Consider the following 23,128-nt stretch of genomic DNA (forward strand, 5'->3'; position numbering starts at 1 on the left):
GGGTCATACAGGTAGCAGAAATGGAGGGTGTGTTTGCACCTCAACCATAACTGAGCCGGTTTAGACTAAACCTGACTCCCCCTTATTCCAACCAACAGGGAGGGAGGAAGGCTCCCTCCCTGATAAACTAAGCCACTCTAACTATAAGCTTTATCAAAAAGGAAAGTTTTACGCCTAGCCTTAAAAGTAGACAGGGTGTCTGCCTCACGGACTAAAACTGGGAGCTGGTTCCACAGCAGAGGAGCCTGATAACTAAAGGATCTGCTTCCCATTCTACTTCTAGAGACTCTAGGAACCACCAGTAAACCGGCAGTCTGAGAACGAAGTGCTCTGTTAGGAACATATGGAACAATCAGATCTCTGATGTATGATGGAGCTAGATCATTAAGGGCTTTATATGTGAGGAGGAGAATTTTAAATTCTATTCTGGATTTAACAGGGAGCCAATGAAGGGAAGCTAAAATAGGAGAAATATGATCTCTCTTTTTAATTTTCATCAGAACTCTTGCTGCAGCATTCTGAATCAGCTGAAGGCTTTTAACTGCATTTTGTGGACATCCTGATAGTAAAGAATTATGTTAATTCGATACTAATAATAATAAATCTATGATTGCTCCTGTCTGAAAGTCAGGAAATTCTGCAGTTCTGTTAAATCACTTCTGAATGCTGAAGGAATGTCAAAAAGATAAGATTTAATTGGTGCACAAAGTTAACAAATGATCTATTAACAGTGCACTGTGGACATAGTTGTAAAAACTGATAGTGCTCTGAACAGTCTGTACTTACTAAAAAAAACATGGTGTGGTTTTATATTGAAAATATAAGACGTTAATGTTAAATTATATGCATTTTAGAGAAATACTTAAACACATGCTTTTTTGCAAAAATAATCATACCTCTTGAGTTTTTTTCTCCTTTGTTGAATTGCGACCAAAAGGTTCTATGTATTTTTTTGCTGTCCCAACACAAAGTAGCACATAATTGCGTTTTAAAAATTTGTATTTAAAGATGTGATGTACATTTGTATTCAACTGCCTTCACTGTGAAACTCCTAAATAAAATCCAGAATTTTCTAATACTGCACATTACTCTGTACACATCATTTCTATGGTGAAACATGGTGGGGGCCGGATTATGCAGTGGAGAAATAAAGATATGTAACTTTTAACACGTTCTGTTCTTTATTAAAAAAATGTAACATTTAACATTATGTCTTTTAATACATTATGTACATCTTTTGCATTATTAGAACTGATGTTATTCAGAACACTGAAATAATAAACGGGAGTACATCCAAATCATTATCAGCTAGAATGTTCAGCTGAGTTGCTTTCTGGTCATTTTCAAGTCTTTAATGTTAGGCTGAGGGACCTAAATTTCGAGTTATTCAGACGAAGAGGTAACTGCTTAACACAGCTAAAGCATTATATTGTCCAGTGTTGCATCTGCATTTATTTAAAAAATGCCCTTTTGCATTAGACATTGGACAGAATGAATAATTTGACACCAAGAAATTGAAAATCAGTTGGGTCTTCATTTCATGCTGCTCTCAATCCAGTCTTTAAAGTTAGCTACACGTGTGTAAACAGTGTAGAGTTCAGGATCACACTCCCCCTGATCATAGCCAAAGCTCACCAGTCCCAGGAGACTCCATGAGCCTTTGTTGTGCCCTTGCACCTGAGAATGCTTTGAGTTATAGCTGACTTGGTTCCCAGAGCTGGCAGGAAGGAGAAGGATACCCCCAGTGTCAGACGGACATATGTTAGATGGTCCATAGTCAGGTTTTTGGCTGGCACAAAGCATATTGTCTGTAACACTGATTGGCACACCGCTACGAGCATACTGCTGCTCACATGGGACTATATCAGCAAGGTGAACCAGCCCAACCCTTGCCTTTTCGTCGAGGCCCAAACTGGAATCCTGCAGGGGAGACCAGCCTGTCACAACCCCCTGACCAGATGTAACCTCTTCCTCCTGGTTCTCTGACAGGCAGAGCGGCAGGACTTTTTCTCCAATCCTTGCCTTGTCTAGTAACTTGATAACAGCAATGTCGGAGTCAAGAATATATGGGTCGTAGTTTGGATGCACAACAATGGAGCCCACCTGAAAGACAAAGACATTTGTAACTTTGCTAGTTTTCTTGAAAAGTCAACATGAAGGTAAAACACCCTGAATCTTACCCTGAGGTGTTGAGGACCTTTACTTTCCCTTTGGTCATTGCGATAGTGCTTCCCCACCACCACCTTGATGGTGGCTGTATCCACAGGATATACCTTGCCTAGCTCTGTCACACAGTGAGCTGCAACCACCAGACTCCTTTGGTTAACCAGAGCCCCACTGCAGACCAGCTGCCAGTCAGAGTTCTGATCTAAGCTGCTACTTCTACCTCCGTCATCCTTCTTCAGGGGTTCCTCCTGGCTGTTTGCCTTCATCACCTTGGTCTCCATCCCCTTGCGGGAGCGGCGGTAGATGGCCACCAGCCAGGGCCAGTGAGCCTCTTCCGACCTCTCCGGGTCAAAGTTTACATGTTTCCCACAGACTGCCAAAAAGGAAGCAAGAAAATGAGAGGTAAGGCTATTATCAAGGCACAACTGGAAGAAAAAGAGACACAGAAAAAAAGGTACCACTGGGACTGAAATAAGAAGTAGGAGAATTTCAGTTATATTTGATTTATTTTGAAAACAGATAAAACGTAAACCAGTTGCATAGACTGCAATGTCAAATGCCAGTAATGTCTTAAATGTATTTGGTGTTCAGTCTGAAACAGAGAAAAGATTTTGCCTAACTGACTTGAAAGCTAAAAGACAGTAAAATACTGAACCACATTAAATGTTTAACCACTGGCTTAACTATGCATTTAACATATCAAATTATTGACAATGTATTCATTATTTGTTAAATAAATTCAATAATCAACTGGGATTTTAATCAGATATGAAAAAAATATTATCTACGTATAATTTCAGACGTTTGAAACAAGCTTGAGACAGTACCTTGCAAAAGTGTTGATAACCTTAAGCCCGTTCCCATTTTTCAGATTTCAATGGTTTTTATTGGAATTTCTATGTGATTTTAGACCAACTCTTCAACTTTAGACCAATATATGTTCTCCAAATGTAGAGCATATTTCTGAAGAGGAATTTCTAGAAAATGTTGAATGCATTTGTATTTAAACCCCTTTACGTTGTTCCCCAAAATAAAACTAAGTGTGGCCTATTGTCTTCAGAACGAACCTATTTAGTAAATATTGCGTGTGGTAAGATTATTTATTGACAGGATACTGATTAGTCTTACACTCCACAAGTCTGACCTGTAATCAGGATTAATCAGAGAAGCAACCAAGAGGGTCATTAACTCTGAAGAAGCTGGAGATATCCACAGCTTAGGTGACAGAAACTGCAGATCGAACAAATATTAGTTGAGTACTCTACAAATCTGGCCTTTATGGTATAGTGGCAACAAGAAATGGTGATGGGCCGAGGTTTACCTAGCAGTGGGACTGAGACTCTCCACATACAGTCAGAGCTTTACCAGAAGGTGTCAGAAAACTTCAACCAAAATCAGGGAAGCTAAATAAATATGCACTCCACATTTTTCTGATTTATATTTGGAAAAAACTTTAAACTTTTGATTATATTCTTGAATTGTAGTGCCTTTCCATAAAATGCTGCTGTTGCTGACATAAAGTGACATGCTGTTGCTGTGATAAATTTAATATTTTATAAATGCTTAAATGAAAGCTTCTTTAATAATAGATTCTATTGTTAGTCTCTTTGTGTTTCTTTTCATCCAGTTTTACATCTCAGTTGCAATTTTATTGTTAGTGAACAGCTTGTAGGAGTAGATCAGTGTCTCTAAAAGGAGGATGGATGTAATGAAATATTTATTATGAAAAAAATAAACGACTGCTTTATGAGTCTGAGAGGACTGTCTTCAGTCCTACAATTGGTCTTTTTCAAAAAATGTATTTATATCCATTCATTGTCTAAACCCACATATCATTGTAGGGGTTGCCGGTGCCTGTTGTATATCTCCAGTAGTCAGTTAGATTCATATCTGTCAGGAAAATCTTCAGATTATTTTTTTTTTGTAGCGGACTTCTGTAGAGAGGTTGTGCCAACTTAAAATTTGATCTGCTGTATCTATCTATCTATCTATCTATCTATCTATCTATCTATCTATCTATCTATCTATCTATCTATCTATCTATCTATCTATCTATCTATCTATCTATCTATCTATCTATCTATCTATCTATCTATCTATCTATCTATCTATCTATCTATCTATCTATCTATCTATCTATCTATCTATCTATCTATCTATCTATCTATCTATCTATCTATCTATCTATCTATCTATCTATCTATCTATCTATCTATCTATCTATCTATCTATCTATCTATCTATCTATCTATCTATCTATCTATCTATCTATCTATCTATCTATCTATCTATCTATCTATCTATCTATCTATCTGCGTTATAAATCACACTTCTTAATTGACGGCATGCACCACTGTGCTCACAATGTGCATTTCTCTTGAAAGCCAATAATATAGCATTCACTTGAAAGGCATTTCATTCTTTTCATCCTGCATTATTTTGAAACAGAGTTCATTTGGCTGCACGTATTACTATTATTAGTTGCTACTATATAAATTACTAATAAATAGTGCAAACGTTTTACATCAGTGTAAGAAAGGGCCTTATGACTGCCATATAACTGCCTATTGATGATCTATATTCAAACTTACTGCTTGATTATATTGTGATGTAACCTATTAATTAATATTTTCTAATGGGAATCATATTGTAAAGTGGTACTGGATTTTTAAACAGAGCTTGCAGGATTTTTATTTTATTTTTTTCAAGATGACAGTATTCAATTTGTGTCTCGGCCCAGTTCTACCTACCTGTTAGCTCTAAAACTAATATCTATTCAATCAAAGTGAAGAGAGATATCTATCACTGGTTAGACATTAAATGACCATAAACACTCAATATAACTAAATTTGAGAAATCCGTTCTATCTTTCTTTAAATGAGTATGACAGGTCCAGAAATGAACATGAGAAGTGAGGTAAACTGAGGTAGCTTGATTACAAGGATAAATATAAAATAGAACACCTGATAAATCATTTTGTGTTTTAATGAACTTGTGACTATTTAGCATTTCTATTTTTAAATAAATCTTTACACATCTTCACATTTATTGGCTTTCTCTACAGCATTTATAAGTCATAAAATGGTAATAAATGATCTAGTGACCTTTTATGATCGCGGGTATAAGTGTTGAAACAGCAGTACTAATCCGTGCATCTACATTATGACAATAATTAATGTTCTGCTGCCCTCACCTGGTGAACATGAGACGTGACGTCCGCTCCATTTCCCTGTCTTCAAGCATGTGCGCCGAGCGCTGCCAAAGTGATGGTAGTACTGAGAAGCACACTCATACTCGATATGGGTGTATAGATGGTGGAAGCCCTCGGACAACTGGGGAAGCACTGGGGAACCTTTAGTGGGCCCAACAGACTGGAGCTGCTGGTTAACTGCAGAGGAAAGGAGCCTGTGCACAATCGTCTTCCTGTGGGCAAAATAAAGGGTTGAAAAATGCTTTTGGATGCGAGTTAATACTTTCATCCCCAAGCATCCACATATTACTATAGATACAATCTCAGGTACTTATATTCTAACAACCATGTTTGTGTTACAACATTAATAAAAATACCTGGATGGTGCTTGTGGTGGCAGAACATTTTGTTTGACCAGTTCTGATACTTTAGGCTCTCGACATGCTGATAATAAAAAAAATATATAGGGTACAGGTTAAGAATAGCTTCAGAGAACTTCCAATAAACACAACATTTTACAACAGTTTATTTGAATAAGGTAACTGGTCAAAGTGAATGAAAAACTCTGGCTAATGGCTGGAATTTTATACCAATAAAAGACATGAAGATTGTGCTTAATATATTTTTGCTTACTTCTTACATTTATCAGGAGAGTAAAGCGAGAGGTATTTTTTCTCATTTACGTTTTTGCAAAAAGCTGCGAATCATTTAGACCATAATAATTTTCCCACATATCTAAAAGCTACTATCCAGGTGTATAATGCATTTAGTAGACAATTCAACAGGAAGTATTTTTTGTAACTATTCTATCAAATAATTTCACATTAAAAGCCTGTTCATTAAAGTAAGGAAAATGTTCAGAATAACCATGTAGCTCTGTGCTTTGTAAAAGAAATGAATATTAGAAAAATAGCAGTACCTCTTAAACAGAGCGGTTGTTTGCCACTCCAGGTACCGTCTGGCTGACAGGTTCGCCTTTTATCGCCAGTGAGAGCATAAGAGTGGTTGCACATGAACTCTACAGCCTCCAGTTCCAACTCTGGCACCATCTGGTGGTAGCCATTGAGCAAGCGAGGCAGAGATGGACACCGATTTTCTATAAGAGTGTAACACATTGTAGATGAGTTTGAAGAATGGTAAAAATGTATATTTATTTGTATTTTTTTCAATAAATCTCTCACCTTTAAGACTCTGATTGATTTCTTTGTCTTTTTTGTTTTCTTCCCTCTTTCTTTCCAACTCCTTAGTTTTTTCTATGGAGTCTTTACCGGTCTCGTCCTTGGTTTTATCAGATTTTTCTTTCATTTTCCTATTTTCCTCATTTGCTCTGTACAAAGTGTACTGCGTCACATTAACTCGAGAGGGATCAATTTTCCTCACTGTCGGGGATCCAGTGGTGTTATTTTCTTTCTTTGCTTCCTTTGAATCCTGAGTGCTTGTGCTGTTTTTGGTCCTATCCGGCTCAAATATTTTCATGGTGGTGTCACCCTCTGATACAATTGTCCTGAATTTTGTGTCATTTGGGCCAAATTTATCAGAATCTTTCTTTCCGTTAACTTGCTCCTCTTTCCGTTCCGTCTCTTCTTGCCCTTTGTCTTTTCTCACCAGTATTTCCGTGGTGTTTATCTTCCCTTTCTCTAGTTCAGGGTCTGAACTGTCTTCCTTTTTCTTAGGAGGTTTCGGTGACTCTGGATCTTTTTCTTCAACTGTGTTAACTCTGTTGTCTGTGCTTTTAGTATCCACTTCATTTTTTCTGTCTCTGTTGGGCTTCTCTGACCCAGTGCTTGTTTCCTCTAAATCCTCTTCATCCTTACCTTTGTCCACAGTATTTTCTGGAATCGTTCCAGTGTAATTATTTTTTGTGTCCACTGATGTGTTCTCTCCCCCAGAGTATATATCTTCCCAACCAGCATTTCCTTTTTCCGTTGTGTTTTGTTGAGGTATCTCTTTAGTTTTACTGATATGTTTGTCACTCTCTGTATCTATTCCTTCACCTGTGTCTGCCTCTTGCACTTTATTTTTATCTTTTTCAGTTAAAGTGTTATTTACTGTGAATGAAAGAAAAGGAAAAAATATTATGCGAGACACTTGGAACAGTATTCACACCCCTGAAATTTTTTCAAATGTTTTCACATTGCAACCATAAAAGGCAAATATATTTCATTAGAATTTTATGTGCTAGATCAACAGAAAACTACTGCCTAATTGTGAAACGGAAGAAAAATGATTCACTGTTTTAAACTTTTTTTAACAAATGACAATTGAAAAAAATGTGCCATGCATTTGTTTACAGCTCTCTTTTTCTTTCATCCTCCTAAATAAAGTCAGATGTGACCCTTTCTTTTCAGATGAGATTGAATTAGTAACTAGAGTCGATTTGTGTGTATTTTAACTTCATTACTATTCCAGACGTTTGAGAAACAAAGAGCACCATTAAGACCAGTGAACACAGCAGTCACAACAGGGGATAAAATTGTGGAGAGGTTTAAAGTAGGGTTAAATAAAAAACAATAAAGGCTTGAACATCTCAGGGAGAATCGTTTAATCAGTCATCGGAAAATGTGAAGAGTATGGTGCAACTGCATACCTAACAACACATGGCCTATCTGTTTGACAGACAGGCCATGTGTTGGAGCATTAAACAGAAACCAACCAGTGGGTTCAAGGTAACTCTGGTCATGATAGGACGATCCATCGATAGGTCAACTAGTGGTTGTTAACTCCACAGATCTGACTTTTATAAAAGACTGGAATGTAGGGGGTCCAGCAAAGATGTGTAAGAAGGTGTTCTGGTTTAATAAGAAGAAAACTGCATCTTGACATAACCTAACATCAGGCTACTATCCTCACTGCAAAAAATAGTGGGAACGCTATGCTGAGAGGATGCTTTTCTTTTGAAGAGGTTTTGGTCTGAGTGGATGGGAAGATGAATGGCACTAAACACATTGCAATTCTGGAAGAAAATCTGTTTCAGGGCTGACACAGACATGCAATTGGGGAGGAGGTTTAACTTTCAACAGAACTATGACCTGAACCACACAGCAAGTGGAATGCTTGAGAATCTGTGAGAAATTCTGTCCATGAAAACTCTCTCTACAGTCTGGTTGAACTTGGGCTATTTAACAAAGAAGAGTTGACAACAATTTTAGTGTCAAGATGTACAAAGCTGGTAGAATTAACACCAGAAGACTTGCAAATGCAGCAAAAGGTGTGCAAAGTATTGGTTCATTGTAGCTGCATCCAAATTCATGACACACTATTTTCAATTGTAAAAAATATTGAGAACCAAGCATGCACTGCATTGTGTTCATCTAACCACATAAAATGTCAATAACATATACTGAATTTTTTGATAACATGACAAAATGTGAAAGAGGTTTCAAAGGCATTAATACTTTTGGAAGGCACAACAGCATACAAATACCTCAGTGGCAGGCTATAAATAGGTTTGGTACGAAACTGTGTCTTTATATTGAATGACTTTTTATTTATTTTTTAAAAATGTATCTTTATAAAACAAAATTATTGATACATAAATATTTTATCCAAAGTATGATTATGTTATTTTTATATTGTAGGAAACATTGTCTGACCTTTAGAGCAAACAGGAGGAGTTCCACTCCAGGTGTCATTAGGGAGGCAGGTTCTCTGGGAGATCCCAATGAGTTCATAGGGCTGGTTGCACATATACTGAAGAGCAATGAGGACATCATTGGGTCCATAAACCAACAAGTGGTCACCATTTACTGGCTTGGGTGGTAAAGTACAGACTCTTTCCACTGGCACCAGAGACAAGGAAAGAAAATGAAGTTTTTTCCATTATGTACATCATTGCAAGGCTGTGCAAAAGGCTTACAAAAACAAGAAAGTGCCCCGCTGACTATGAACATCCAAAACTGTTACTATTTGGGGGAAAATAAACCCATATTATATCTTACCACATTCAGGTGCAGGTGCACTCCAGGTACCATCATTTAGGCAGATGGCAGTACGAAACCCCCGTAGTTTATACCCCGGGTCACAATGGTAAGTGACTCTAGCACCAGAGTGAAGAAACAGCCCCTCTGTTGAACCATGTTTGGGCACTGGAGGCCTGTGGCATCCCACCACTGAGTGGAAACACAGGCAAGCATATTTTATTGATGAAGACACGCTGCTTTCATTTCCTCTTTCATAAACAAAAAGTGGATGTTTGAAATTATGATGTATAGGAGGCATGGTCTTTATTTCAATCCTTGTGTTACTGTAACTCAATGTTCTGAAGGACCACAAAAACACACCATTAATGCAGTCATATCCTTGAGGTTCTTGCCAGCAGCCACTGGACTGACTAAAGTCTCACATAACTCACTTGTTTTTCTTATTTAGAAAGTTCTCAACATTTTAAAGCTTACCCTGCTACCACAGAGGCTCAATTAGAATTAATTTCACCCATCATGGCAAAGTGTGAACAGCTCACAGCAAGACATGGCTTGTAAATGAGGAAAAAATAGATGCAAGAAAAGAGCAGTAAACGGTTCAACTTTCCACTGTCGTAAAAGAACATTTATGAACTGCAGTAGGAAAACTAGTAACGTTGCATATCAAGATTGTTGTGCAGGTTTTAACATGCAATTTAAATGTCTACATTTGTCCGATAAGACCTGCAACAAGTTAGAGAGGTTCACATGTTCATAAGGAACACACTTTAAAACTTCTCTTCTCCATGACAGGTAAACCTTCTGGAAATTGTATGTGTTGTTGGTGTAAACAACACCAACAACACATACAGTGTTTCAAGTTTCTGCATGTGTGTCAAAAGAATTGAAAAAACTATGACACTTTCTGTCTCATTTTTCCTTTCCTTAAGGATTTGGAAATGTGTACAATGAAAAACATTCCTTACTGTTTAAAGTCAGCTAGGGAGTGAAGGTAAAAATGAAGAAAATTTTAAGAGTTTCACTGATTACATAAAAAAAATTTGACTTCAAGATTCAATGTTAAATTTGCTATCTGACTCTGGAACAATAAATGTAAACTACATTTGGGAGACATTTAAGGTTCTATTAATTTAAAAAAACACTTTTATGCATTATGGACTGGGAATACACTGACTTGTTTTTCTATTAAGACTTCAAGACTTTGGATGTATGTTTCTACCTGCTTTGTACATTTAGTGAATAAAGTTTGTGCCTATTCTTTTTTTGGAAAATATCTCAAGCTCAGTCAGATTGGAAGAACAGCTCCTGTGAAAATCAAATTTAATGTCTTAGGTCTGGACTTGGGTCCGAACTATTCCACTTTTGCTCTGGCTTTATGTATAGGTGTCTGGCCATGCTGGAATCTCTACCTCTGCCCCAGTTTTTGGCTGTCTTTTTTTTTTTTTTTTTGCATCTAACAGATTTTCTTACGGGATCATCATATTCTGATCAACTCTGACCAGTTTCCCTGGACCTAACAGCATGATTCTACCACCATCAACATTTTTCACTGTAAGGGGGATGGGTTCAGGGAAACACATAGTGTTAGTTTCCTGCTTCTGCTAGCATTTTGCATGCGGGCCAAAAAGTTTCATTTTGGTCTCATTCAACCAGTGCACTTTCACATGTATTACCCACATGGGAAACTCCAAATAGGACCTTTCATGGATTTTTTTTTTTTTTAACTATTACAAACAGTTGCCAACTTCAAGATTCCCCCACCTGGGGGTTTGGGTCTTGGGGGTTGTTTGGTGCTGGGGCTGGCATTTTGGCTCTCTCAGGATTTCTTGGATTTCACTTGGCTCTCCGTCCCTGGCTTCGGTGCCTGAGCTCTGGCGAGGGGGTCTTGGCTGGGCAGTGTGCCGTGTTGATTGGGATGTGGCCTCGCTTTGGTGGAGGGACTGGCCGGCTGGCCTGCTTGGTGCGGCAGGGTGTACTGTGCGGGAGTGTGGGTGGCCGACATGCTGGGGCACTTCCGGGGTTTGGGTGTGGGGTCAGCGGGGTGCCTGGTCCTTGGTGTGCTGTGGTTGCCTTCCTCCAGTGCTTCCTTCTGTGGCTCTAACCCCTGGCCGGGCACTCAGGTTTAGGCACCAGCCCAGGCTAGCCCAGCCCAGGTATAGGTGTTGGACCTGGGAGTATAGAGTATGTATGGGGAGTGTGAGTGAGTGTTCGACGTCCATTGTTGTTTGTCTTTATGTTGGGTGCGTGGGTGTGAGTGTTTCTATGTGTACACATGAGGGTGGGAATGTGTGATTGTGACTGTGTGCCTGTTTTTTGTGTCAAGTTGGGTCTTGGACTGTTCCCTCTCCTGGATCAGTTTAGGCCCCCCATGAAATGGGGGGCCTAAACTGCTTGGGGAGTGATATGTCTTGGGATCTCGGGTCTCTGGGTCCATGGCTTGATTTGCTCAAGGGTAGACGGCTGCCAGCGGGGCCTGTGGGCTCGTCGTTGCAGCTCCCTGGGGCTTCTGCACTGTGGCTGCTGGGTGGTTCCACTGGGACGCTCCCCTGCTCTTCTCTGGGGGGGTTGTGGTAGTGCCGGCGATGGTTCTCCTGGGGTTCCTGAGCTCTGGGGGGCCTTCGGATGTCTGTGGCTCGGATATCCTCCATATCTGTCCCAGGTCCAGGGAGGCAGGTCTGTGGCTCCTCACACTCGCTATTGCATATTTTCAAGGAGAAACCTTGAATACACAAGCGCGCTCACACTCAGACCTACAGGTGTTCAGATTCAGCTGTTAACAGATACACAAATGTTCTATATGGAGCCGCATTTACCACTAAATACATTTTGCATTCATAAGTACCGTGCACACAGGGTGTTATCTTGTATTCTCGTCATCTTTCTTTCTTTTCTTCATTCTTTTCTCATTCTCTGCCCTTTTCTTTTTTGCCTCACCTCTCTCATTCGTCCTTCTTATTTTTGTCCAGTTTTTTTTTTCCTTTGCCGTGTCTGTAACAACTGAAATAATCCCAAAGCAGTTTCTAATAAAGTTTATTTTATAAATATCAAGCAGAGCTTTAAAGCATTAGCTGTGATGCTCTACTTGTAAAAATAAATCTGTTGGGCTTTTTCTTGGCATTCAGACAACAATTCTGAGTGCTACTCTGCCAGACAAGACATGGTATTAAAAAAAAAAAAAGATTCTCCCACCTGAGCTGTGTATCTCTGCAGTTCCTCAGGAGTTAGCACATGCCCTTTTGCTGTTGCAGTTTTAGTAAACACTCATTTGTTGTTATGTTAGGAGTGCTGCCATACACTTTTCATTTTTGGACAACTAATTGAGCAGATACATTGTTTTATAACCTATTCATGTTTTAAGCTTCTCTACCACTTTACCTCTGAGATGGCTGCTGTTCCTTGGTCTTGATTATGCTGTTTGTTCACAAATTTTCTCTTACAAACCTCTGAGGCTTTCACAGAACACCTGTATTTGCACTGAACTTAAATTATACACAAATAGTTTACGTTTTAGGTGACTTTTATTCAGTGGTATCAGAGTAAAGGGGGATAAATACAAATGCTCACCACACTTTTCTTCAGGTTCCCCATATAAAATAAAGTTTTTAGCATGACAACATATGGAAAAACTAAATGTGAATACTTTTGCAGGACACTGTGTCTGTCAACAGCTGAATTCTGACATTCATTGTTTTAATTAGTCCTCCCTTGCATCAGGGATACTGATTAGTTACATGGATTTCAGACTCTTTACTAAAAATCTATTTTCTATACCACAAACATTTCCCTCATGACTGTGACTCACTGCCTGACTCAGGCCAGCAACAATAGAAACAAAAAAGACTTCAAGGAAGAAATTTGTTCTTGATAAATATGCTGTAACTAGGTGTGTCTACTTTCAGAATTGCTAAAATAGTTCTTCCATTTTCTAAGGCTCAGTACAGTCCTTCAAATACCTCATTAGACAAAATATTTAAGTTATTAGTAGGGATTGTTGTAGCCATTCCTGAAACTACCAGCATTTTCATTTCTACACTTTAATATGTAAATACCATAAGACACTATAAGCATTTTGTTTACATCATAAACACTTACTGTTTTCACACCTCTTCCCTGTGTAGCCAGCTAGACAGGCACAGTGGTAAGTGTAAGAAGTGTCCAGGATACAAGTCCCATCATGTAGGCAAGGGGATGAGCTGCAAGCTGTTAACAGGCAGACATGACTCTGAGATACAACCAGAATTAAGGATATATCATCAATTAAACAGAAATGTCTTAGTCTTTACTGCTTTATTTCTAAATGCATGTGGTCAGTTCTTCACAAAACAGCCTCTGTTTACTTTTACAACCTCTGACTTGGCTGGTAACTTACGTCTGTGTGTGTTTGCTGTTGGTTTTTCAGCCTTAAAAAGAAGAAATTTTTGGAAAATAAAGACCCTTTTTCTCCCAATTGACTAATAACAGATGCAATACCCGGACGAAGGCTTTTGCTGTAACATGTAGGTGCCTGTCGCGCTCTATTAAAGGCCTTTAAAAAGGCAGTGAACACAGAGTGCCATGGAAACTTTCTTGTTTGCATCTGTTGGGGACTACATCTTTAAAGAGCCTCTTTGTTCATTGAGTATAACATTACAAATGCCCTTTTATTTATTGCACATAGCACATGCCAGTTCTTTTCTATAGAACTAAGACTTGGTTTAGGTGAAAATTGTTCTCCTGGGCAATAGCTGAGGCGAGGATTTAAGATCCGGCTGGTCTCTACATTTTAAAATGTAAATTATTCTCATAAATTGATGTGGTAGTACATTCATTATCCCTTTTAGATGACTCACCCGAGCTTTCCTGGAAAGTGGCGAATAATCCATCAAAATTCTTATAACCATCAGAAACAAACAGAATGTGCAAAGTGTTGCCAGAGCTCTGAAGTGGGGCCGGTCGGTTGTTCCCGCAGAATCTACCGATGACACGAGAGTTGATGCTGTCTCCATCACGGACCTCCACAAAGTCATAACGACAGGAAGGATGAAATTCCAGACTGATCATCATAAACCTGAAAGTACATAAATCACCAGGTAAGGAAGCAATGTTCAGATAATTTTAGGTAACAGTCAGAAGTTCATATACGCTCATCATGGCTATTAATTCCATTTTGGGGTTTTAATGATGCATTTAAACAGTTTTTTTTTTTTTTAAGTGGAATGATCATACAAATTATACCTTTGATCAATTTTAAACAAGACGCACAAGTTTTAAATTATGGCTTTCCTTTGATTCACACAATGTCAAAATTATACTTCACTTTTATTTGGATAGAAGTCCTTAAGTTTTTCGTACCCCGAACACAAACGTTTTGTAGCCATCAAAGCATTTCTGATATATTTTGGTGGATATCTGACCACTGTCCTTTTCTGAATTGATAAAGTCAATTTAAATTGGTTTTAAATTGAAGTGTTGCACAGATATTTTCTGTATGGTTAAGGTCTGAATGTTTCAAAGCTTAGTTTAACCTGTTTTCTTAATGTTTCTGTGATCATCACCTATTTACATCACGCAACTGTGTCTAAGTTTCAACTTTCTAGTTGTTAATTCCAGGTGAAGTTGAAAAATCTGGAGATAGTCTTTAGTTCTTATTATTCCACTAACTTTGTAAAGTGCACCATTTCCACCAGCGGTAAACAGTTCCATAGCATGATGCTGCCACCTCCATGCTCAATAGCTGGTATAGTGCTCTTTGCTTTGAAGACTTCTCCTTCACTCCTACCAACATACTTCTTGTAATTATGGCCAAATTGTCCTTTACATCATCTGACTATAAAACATTTCTTTAAATAAGAGCTGGCTCTTCCATGTGGAAGGTTGTAAATTTCAGACAAGTTTGAAAGTGTTGATTTTGGTAAAAAAAGAGTTCTTATTCCATGACCGTATCAAACTTGCTCCATTGTGGACAATTACATTGGTGTTCCAGCAGTTTCCAGTTTATTGAAGGAATGAGAGATGATGGTTCCTGGACTGCTCGCAATCATTGTAACAAATTTTATGTCATCTGATACACTGGGTGTACCAGTAGGACAGTGACTGCAGACACACATCAAAACTGGTTTTGGAAAAACTAAAGCAGGCTAATATTGAGATTTTATCACTAACCTCAACTAAGGTCCAACTTCCTAAGAGAATTGTTAACAAATATTAGAGCAAATATAAGTTTGAATATGAAAATGTTTAAGTAATTCTAACCATTCATGGATTATAGAAAATCCACAAAAAACAACTTTTGCATATGGTTTATGTTTTCAAAAGTCAGTTTTCCACCCTGTAAAAAGAAGAGATCAACAAAATAATTTCAAAGCCCAAAATGACTTAAATGAGTTTTATGCTCATGATCAGTGCAGTTAAACATTTAAATGGTGCTGTAGATAAATTCAAAAGTATTACATAAGCATGATAAAATCAGAGCGTGCTTTGGACCTCTTTACCACCTCTACTCCTCTATAGAAACCCCACCACGCATACTAAAATGGTTAAGTGGTGTCAGACTGAAGTTGTTTAAAGTTGAACAGTCTCTGTCAGTAATTAGGCCCCACTTCTCCCTCTGTTTTGTGCTTCAGTTCTGTCTCCAAAACCACCAAACTGCATAATTGGTCCTGCATGCAGAATCTAGCAATCAATGCTGCCACAGTATGGGTCCAAGACTCTTGCTGCCTTTTCTGCTTTCTGGTAGTTGATAACAATAATCAGTTTTTGTTTGTTTGCTTTTAAATTCACTCATACTGCATACTGACAGTTTCAACAAATATGGCAATAAGTTGTTCTGATTAGTGAGTAATCATGATCTTCTTTAACAGTGTTTGAAATAGATATACCTTATATTTTTCATGTAAAATAAAATCTAAGGCTATTGCTGTTTGGCAATTTTTTGTTTGCTTGCTTTTCTATGTACAAATAATGATTAATATAATGACATTATCCAAACATAAGAATGAGGGGGACAATAGTTAATATAACACTGACACATAGTTGCTAGCTTTAATTTTGCTTACATTACACATATGAATAGAGTACTGAAGATTAGAAAATGAGCAATCTTCACTGAGTAGTAAAGCCCGAACCCATTCTCCACCTTTACTTTTTTATAATTTCTGGCACCACATTGAAACATTATTAATGGGTAAACCATATTTACCACCTATTAATCAGATAAAAAGCCTTTGTAGCTTCTATTACATTGTGGTATTTAACAAACTAATGTGAATAAACATCATCTACTTTCCTTGTCTAGTTAACCATCTAGTTCTTTCTAATTCTAGTTGCCAGCTGTTGAAAGCCTGTAAAATATTTCTCCTGATGCCGAGGAAATGTTGATTTTGCAATATTTCCAAAACTAAAGCAAAACTGTTAATTACTGGAACAAACAAAAATTAACATCATTTTCAGATCATCATTTTCCTCTGAAAAGAGAGTAGCTGCAGGAAAATTTCTGTTAAATTGTGAATTGCCTGAATATAATAATGATGAGGAGATGCTTAGTTTACCTCCTGTGTGAGTGTGATTTTTAAGAACATTCCAGAAAAACAGAAAGTGTTGAGTTTTATTATAGGTGATTAAGGAACAAAGATTAACCTTTGATGAGTTTAAAACAAGGTATTGATATGTTAAAAAAATCAGCCAGTCACATCTGGTTCTGAAACTTCTGTTAATAAGGGATTATGTATGGGGGAATGTTAGTCTGCAGCAGTTTCTACTAAATTATGTGAAACATTAATTTAAATTTTGCTGAAAAACTTCATTTTTGACAGTAAAACAGCTGTAAGCAGAAAGTTCTCAGTCTCAACAAGGTCCTGCTAAATCTCTGCTCAAAAGCTTGCTTGGAAAACTCTTTATGTGTAATGAGAAATGGCTACAGAAATAGAAAGATTTCATACTTCAGCAAAGCAATAACCTCTCCTGAATAGGGCGGCCCATTAAGGTTTTCAAATTCTGCTATAGACTTGCTATTAGTCCACAAAACACATCATGTGGAAATGCTTGAGCAAAGTGGACATTTCTAGAAAGCAGCCCAGTTTTTAATGGCTATTTCAGATGAAGATACTAATAACTGAAGCTTTAACCACACTAAATGTGTTTTTGTAATTTCAAAGTTATTGAAACAAAGTGGTCATTTTGTGAATCCTCATAAACCTTTCAGTGGCACTGTTAGGACTTTCTTTGGAAAGTACAAGTTAAAACTGCAAGCAACAAAGTTGGAACAGTATGTAGTATCCATCTTTTTGATGGTATGTCCAGATACATTGGTTTCACTGAAGTTAAGCACCTATAAAACTGAGAATTCTGGTATATCCAGAGTAAACTGCTTTCCTTAACCTAAGGACCTTAATATCAGCTTCAAATGTACTTTATTACAACTACACTCAAGCTGTAATTATGAATGTAATGAATATTGTTATGGTTACCAATGCTCCAAGGTTGTAAACTTGGCTTCAGGCTTGTGTGCATGTCTGAAATTGCAGCTATTAAACTAAAATTAAAATCAATGTCCATTTAGCCTCTATTAAATTAAGGGGCTGTAATTAATTTATATCACATGTGATTCAATTAATACATTAGTATTTCTGCCAGACCTATATAACAACTGTGTGGAATCATGCCTCATTATTATAAATAAATATAAGAACAAAATATTAAAAAAGTGACTGCTTTCATTTTAGGTTTTCTAAAAAATGTCTGCAGTTCCACTAAACTCAGTTTAGAAAAACATAAAGACAATTACAGCTAACTTTATCTTTGCACATTATGTAGTGAACAGAAAATGTGTCAACCTTTCATCTAAACTAACTGCATTTTACAAAGTCGTTTAAACATATCTCTGATAGATCATAGGTCAGTTCATTGAACCCTTGTATCCCACCTCAATGGCATACAGGACATTTTGTTTTTTGTGTTGTGCTCAAAAGATGTTCTTGACTGAATGTCTGTCAATATGTGTGAATGCATCTTTTAGACTTAAAACCATACATGCACTCTATATGACCGTTTTAGCTCACTAACATTAATCAAACTAAACCACTTCTGTTTTAGATCAATAAGGATTACACAAAATAATTTGTTAAATGCAAGAAAAAATTGTTAATAAATCCTTCTTAGTATTTTCCTTTTAAACTGTATGACTTGGGTCAAACATTTTAAGTATATTTTTGTAAGATACTCACAATAGTTTGCTGGAATTTTGGTCCATTCCTCAGGAGTCACGTTTGTGAGCTGCACAATCTGCCCACAAATTTGCAATAGGTCTAAGATCAAGGTATTGTGATAGAAACTCCAAATCGTTAATTTTGTTGTCCTTAAACCACTTTGTAACTAGTTTGGAACCATGATTAGAGTAATTATCCATGTAAAAGATCAATTGGTGCCAAGATGTTTACTTCCCGTCTTGCATTGTATGACTTGAGATGCTGCTTCAGTTCTTTCCTTCTAATAGGATCTATTTTGTCAATTGCACTTTTAAGTCCACCAGCAAAACACCCACACAACATAACGGTGCCATTCCATGCTGACCCTGGGCCTGTCAGGCCTGCAAGCTTCCCCCTTTTTCCTTCAAATGTCTAGGGCGTTTATTATAATTCTAGTTTCATCAGACCACAGGTAATGTTTCCATATGCTTCCGCATTGCTTTTGGAACCGCTTCTTCCTTGCTGAGTGGCCTCTTCAGCCCATGTCTGTATAAGATTTGTTGAAGTGGTGTCCCTCCATTTAACTCAAATGCTATGAATTAACCTATCAAAAGCCTAAACAGCCATTAGATAATCATCTAAAGAAAAAATAATCTTAGTGTCTAAAATTCAAAATTTGAAGAATGTGATGAAAAATATATTGTTTATTTATCTGGAATTTTGCAAATATAAATTATTTTTTTAAATCTTAACCAGCCTAAAACAAAATGTTCAGTCCGATTTTATGCCAGTAAGTGGAAATAAAAAATTTCTTTATACAGTGTAAATATCTGGTTTCAACTGGAGATGAATGATTTCATTTTGATAAATGTGTTTAACTAAGTGTAAACATGTATTTTTATTCAGTAGAATGATGTTTGAAACCCTAAATGTGAAAACAGTTCCAACCAGGGACAAGTATTCTTCTGAAAATAAAGAAACAAAAATAATGATTACCAGTTTAAGTTACTAGTTATGTGTGTTGTTTATAATACTTAGTGAAAATGTTATTTTTAATTTATGCTGGATAAATCTTAATCTTTGAAATGTACAGAATCTTCCAGTTTCTTTACATTTGAAATAAAGGTCAGACAATAGGGAGGAAATAAAAAATTCTTTAAGCTACTTTTGAAGGAATATGATTATGAAACAATACACATTAGCAGAGTTTACCATTGCTTATCAATACTTCAGAAACATGATATAATTAACTAACACCACATAACACAAAAAATAAGTAAATGTGAAAAGAAGAACAGTTTGCTGCCTTACCTGAGTTCAATAGTAAAAGGCCTTTCCACTTCTATGGTCCACTCACACCTTGCATTGTTGGGATAGCTCTCGAGAACCAAATGGCCTTGCTGTTTACGGATAACACCCCCACACTCTGAAACAAACAGACAATCTATGCTGCACATTCAATTGTAGCTTAATTGCTCAGAGGAAACTTGTACTGTTGTTTTTTTTTTTTTTCTGTCAAACCAAGAACATCTGCTTTTAAGTTTTCAAAATCACTGTAGAAGCAGAAGAGGAATGGACATCTGCTTTCAATTAAATGCATTCTGTGCATATTGTGTCTCCTGATAGATGATTTGCATATAAAAGTTAGAACCAGTGTTATATATTAGGTTGTTTTATGGGGTTGTGGATTGTTTACTCTGACTTGTCAGTCATCTACTTGTGCCATCTTGGATCTTTGCCAGAACCACATGGTTTTTACCACAATTGCCCCAGCTGAAGAGAAATCAGTGTGGAAGAAAGAAAAACAAAAATCTGGAACCCTCAGTTTAATTTCACCTATAGAAATGGAGAAGCTATGAGGGAGGATAAATAGACTTACTCTTGCAATCCCCTCCAGACCAGCCAGGGCGACACTCAGCACAGTAGTTGTTGTTAATAAAGAAGTCATCCTGGGGCCCCCATGTGCCATTGTTACAACGCTTACAGTTCTCAAAAATGCTGCAGCCTGCAACAGATGTAGAACAGGAAGCAACATTATAGTAATAAAGGTATGCAGTGTAAAGTTAAAAGAAAGCCACTGTGGTTAGATATAGGAAAATGAAACATTTTACGAGATGAGCTACAGCAACGTAGCCGTTCTTCCCTAGACCCTGTAAATGTTTCTTTTGCATCAACTCTGCTAAAACCATTATGCTCAGCTGTCACTACAACAGAATACAAACATATGCTGCTGCTTCCTGAAATAGAAAATTTAGAAATGGCTTCCTTTGCGAATGGATTTTCACTTAGGAGGTCAGCCTGTCCGTCAAAGGTGACGACAACGTACAACTTGGAGTGGTATAAATTTTACCAGCAATATGGCTGAGGCAATGTACTGATGGAAAATTATAATTTTATGGTTGGAAAACATTTTTTTTTGTGTTATTAAGGTATTAATTTAATTTGTAGCAGCTGCTTTTCCTCATGAAAGAGATAATGAGCATATTCATGCTGTAAGGAAAATATTATGTTTTTCTACAGGGGATAGGCGTATAGAAAATTATAGAAAAATTCTCAGAACTCCCATTCATGTGTTTAAAAGCCTCATCCTGCACATATAGTTACATCTAGAGCTAATCTAGGTTTAAGCACAGAAGAATGTTGTTTATTTTATCTCACTCACAAAATAAAGTTCCTTGTTTACCCTGAAATTTCAAAGGGATGCATTTGAATTGTTCAAAGATTGTCCTGAGAAGTTCATATTGTCAGTCAGTATCTTACATACTATTGATAATGTAATTGTGATGGATAGTGTCTGATGGATAAATTCATAAAGTTGTTTGCAAGTGCTAAATGTATGTAAAACATTGTTTGTATGAGCTTCTAATTCTGAATGTAGATCCAAAGAGCAATGCACAAATAGCATATCTCTGTGTTGACACAGTTTGGGAACATTTAAATATGATATATGTGCATTATGGGGAAAGTCCCTCTATATATTTAGTTTTAGATAAATTACAGACAAAGCAAACAACATTTTGTTTTGAAAGCCCAGGGGTCTCATTTATAAAACATACGTAGGATCTATACTTAAAGTGTATGTACGCCCTTTAGCCGAAAATGGTGTACGTCAAAAAATATCCACACCTATAGAACCATGCACATGCACACCAGCAACCAAATTCCCCTTTATTAGTCACAGCTGCACCATGGGTCAGTTACTGTTATCAAGGTATAACGCTTTTTGAAACAAAACTGCTCACAATTTTTGTTGTAAGATTTTCTATGATTTAGAGTCTTTTCAGTGAGACGCTCCAGTGGTTTGGAGCGTAGAGCAGCGTTCCCCCTCCCCCACCTGCTGCTGCACCCTGCCTGGCTGATGGCTGAAAAAAAAGGCTGCTACACTTTTCTCTCACTTGGAACAAAGACCGGTTTGGGTATTTGGAAATATTTCTATACAGCCATAATGTAGACTGAAACAGCGACACCTACTGCTCTTATTAAGGTTACATATTGTTAGGGTTTGAAAACGTTTGTATTGTTTATCCCTCATGTCTGCTCTAAGTGCCTTTCCCTCCTACATGCCACAGGAAGGGAGATGGGGACAGGAGTGAGTTATGCTTTTATCAGACACATGAACCCTAACCTTTCTGACCCCACACTCACACACACACACACACACACACACCCTGAATGTTTGTTGAACTGTGTGTGAACAAGCATGTATAAATAAAGAGAGAGGGGTGCCAACACTTTGTAGTCTGCACTGCAAAAGTGAGCTACCCTTGCTGCAAGTAAATCGGACTCTGTATCGTTCTTGCCTCTGAGTTGACTAAATAATACCTAACATTAACTTGGTCCTTTGAGCGGAGAGATTTCAATAATCTTATTTTCTTTGCTTAAACAGTGACTCTCAGAGGATCCAGAGAGTCACCAAGAGGTCAACTCCGAGGTGAGACAGTTTTAAAATAGAATAAGCGCTAAGATAAGAAAAAGTCGTTTGTAGCATCTCGCCATAAGGAGACAGCAATTGGGTAGGTTTTATTTCGCCGGAAGGAAATAGCGATAAATTTAGGTAGGATCTCGCCACAAGGAGATTAGAAACGACTAGGTAGTTCCACTGTAAGGGAACTGGATAATTTGGTTGGTAGCATATTGCTGAAGGGACATAAATATGTTAAAATACTAACTCTGTGAGTGCTGTTGTGTGTGTTTGGAGGACTAAGCATTTTTGGAAGAATCATAGCAAGATTCTGCAGGTCCTGTGTTTTCTTTTGTCCAGATTAAAAATACGTACTGGTGACTTTGGGGATTCAGGTCAGATTTCATTCCAGAAAATTAACACCGCTGCGAACTAGTCACAGTAGAAGGGCGTGTTAATGTCCTCCCCATAAGTCTCATGCCAGTGACCTTTTATCTGGGACATTCATACTATAATTGATCCAACGTGCCAGAGGAAACCGCAGGAGGGGACACGGACGCCTGGCCAGCCTGAGACGTTGTCCACAGTCCACCTCCATTATACGGAGGGGAGTCCTGGTGCCCACCTGCGGCTTCTGGCCGATTGGATCCGAACTATTTGTCTACAAATATATTTGGGTGAGAAGTTGCTCTGTATGATATAATGTATATTATTATTTCTTTTTATTATTATTTTATTACACATTAACCATCATCTCCTAAAAAATGAAAAGAAAAGGTGGGGATGATTG

General features: G+C 37.5%; 1 protein-coding gene across 1 annotated transcript in view; it reads right to left on the reverse strand.

Annotated features, from left to right (window-relative positions):
• Window positions 1–1,158: 1,158 nt before the first annotated feature.
• pamr1b (peptidase domain containing associated with muscle regeneration 1b) overlaps window positions 1,159–23,128 on the reverse strand; it is a 42,215-nt gene continuing 20,245 nt past the window's right edge. The window contains exons 3-14 of the mRNA XM_047353543.1: window positions 20,317–20,442; window positions 19,749–19,863; window positions 14,106–14,323; window positions 13,369–13,476; window positions 9,295–9,465; window positions 8,950–9,135; window positions 6,538–7,404; window positions 6,276–6,452; window positions 5,734–5,800; window positions 5,360–5,589; window positions 2,181–2,539; window positions 1,159–2,103 (exon numbers count right to left, since the gene is read on the reverse strand). Of these exons, the coding sequence (XP_047209499.1) occupies window positions 1,534–2,103; window positions 2,181–2,539; window positions 5,360–5,589; window positions 5,734–5,800; window positions 6,276–6,452; window positions 6,538–7,404; window positions 8,950–9,135; window positions 9,295–9,465; window positions 13,369–13,476; window positions 14,106–14,323; window positions 19,749–19,863; window positions 20,317–20,442 (3,194 nt within the window). The 3' untranslated portion in view covers window positions 1,159–1,533. The remainder of the gene's footprint in view (window positions 2,104–2,180; window positions 2,540–5,359; window positions 5,590–5,733; window positions 5,801–6,275; window positions 6,453–6,537; window positions 7,405–8,949; window positions 9,136–9,294; window positions 9,466–13,368; window positions 13,477–14,105; window positions 14,324–19,748; window positions 19,864–20,316; window positions 20,443–23,128) is intronic.

This window comes from Girardinichthys multiradiatus, chromosome 2 (assembly GCF_021462225.1).
Source record: "Girardinichthys multiradiatus isolate DD_20200921_A chromosome 2, DD_fGirMul_XY1, whole genome shotgun sequence".
Taxonomy (NCBI): domain Eukaryota; kingdom Metazoa; phylum Chordata; class Actinopteri; order Cyprinodontiformes; family Goodeidae; genus Girardinichthys; species Girardinichthys multiradiatus.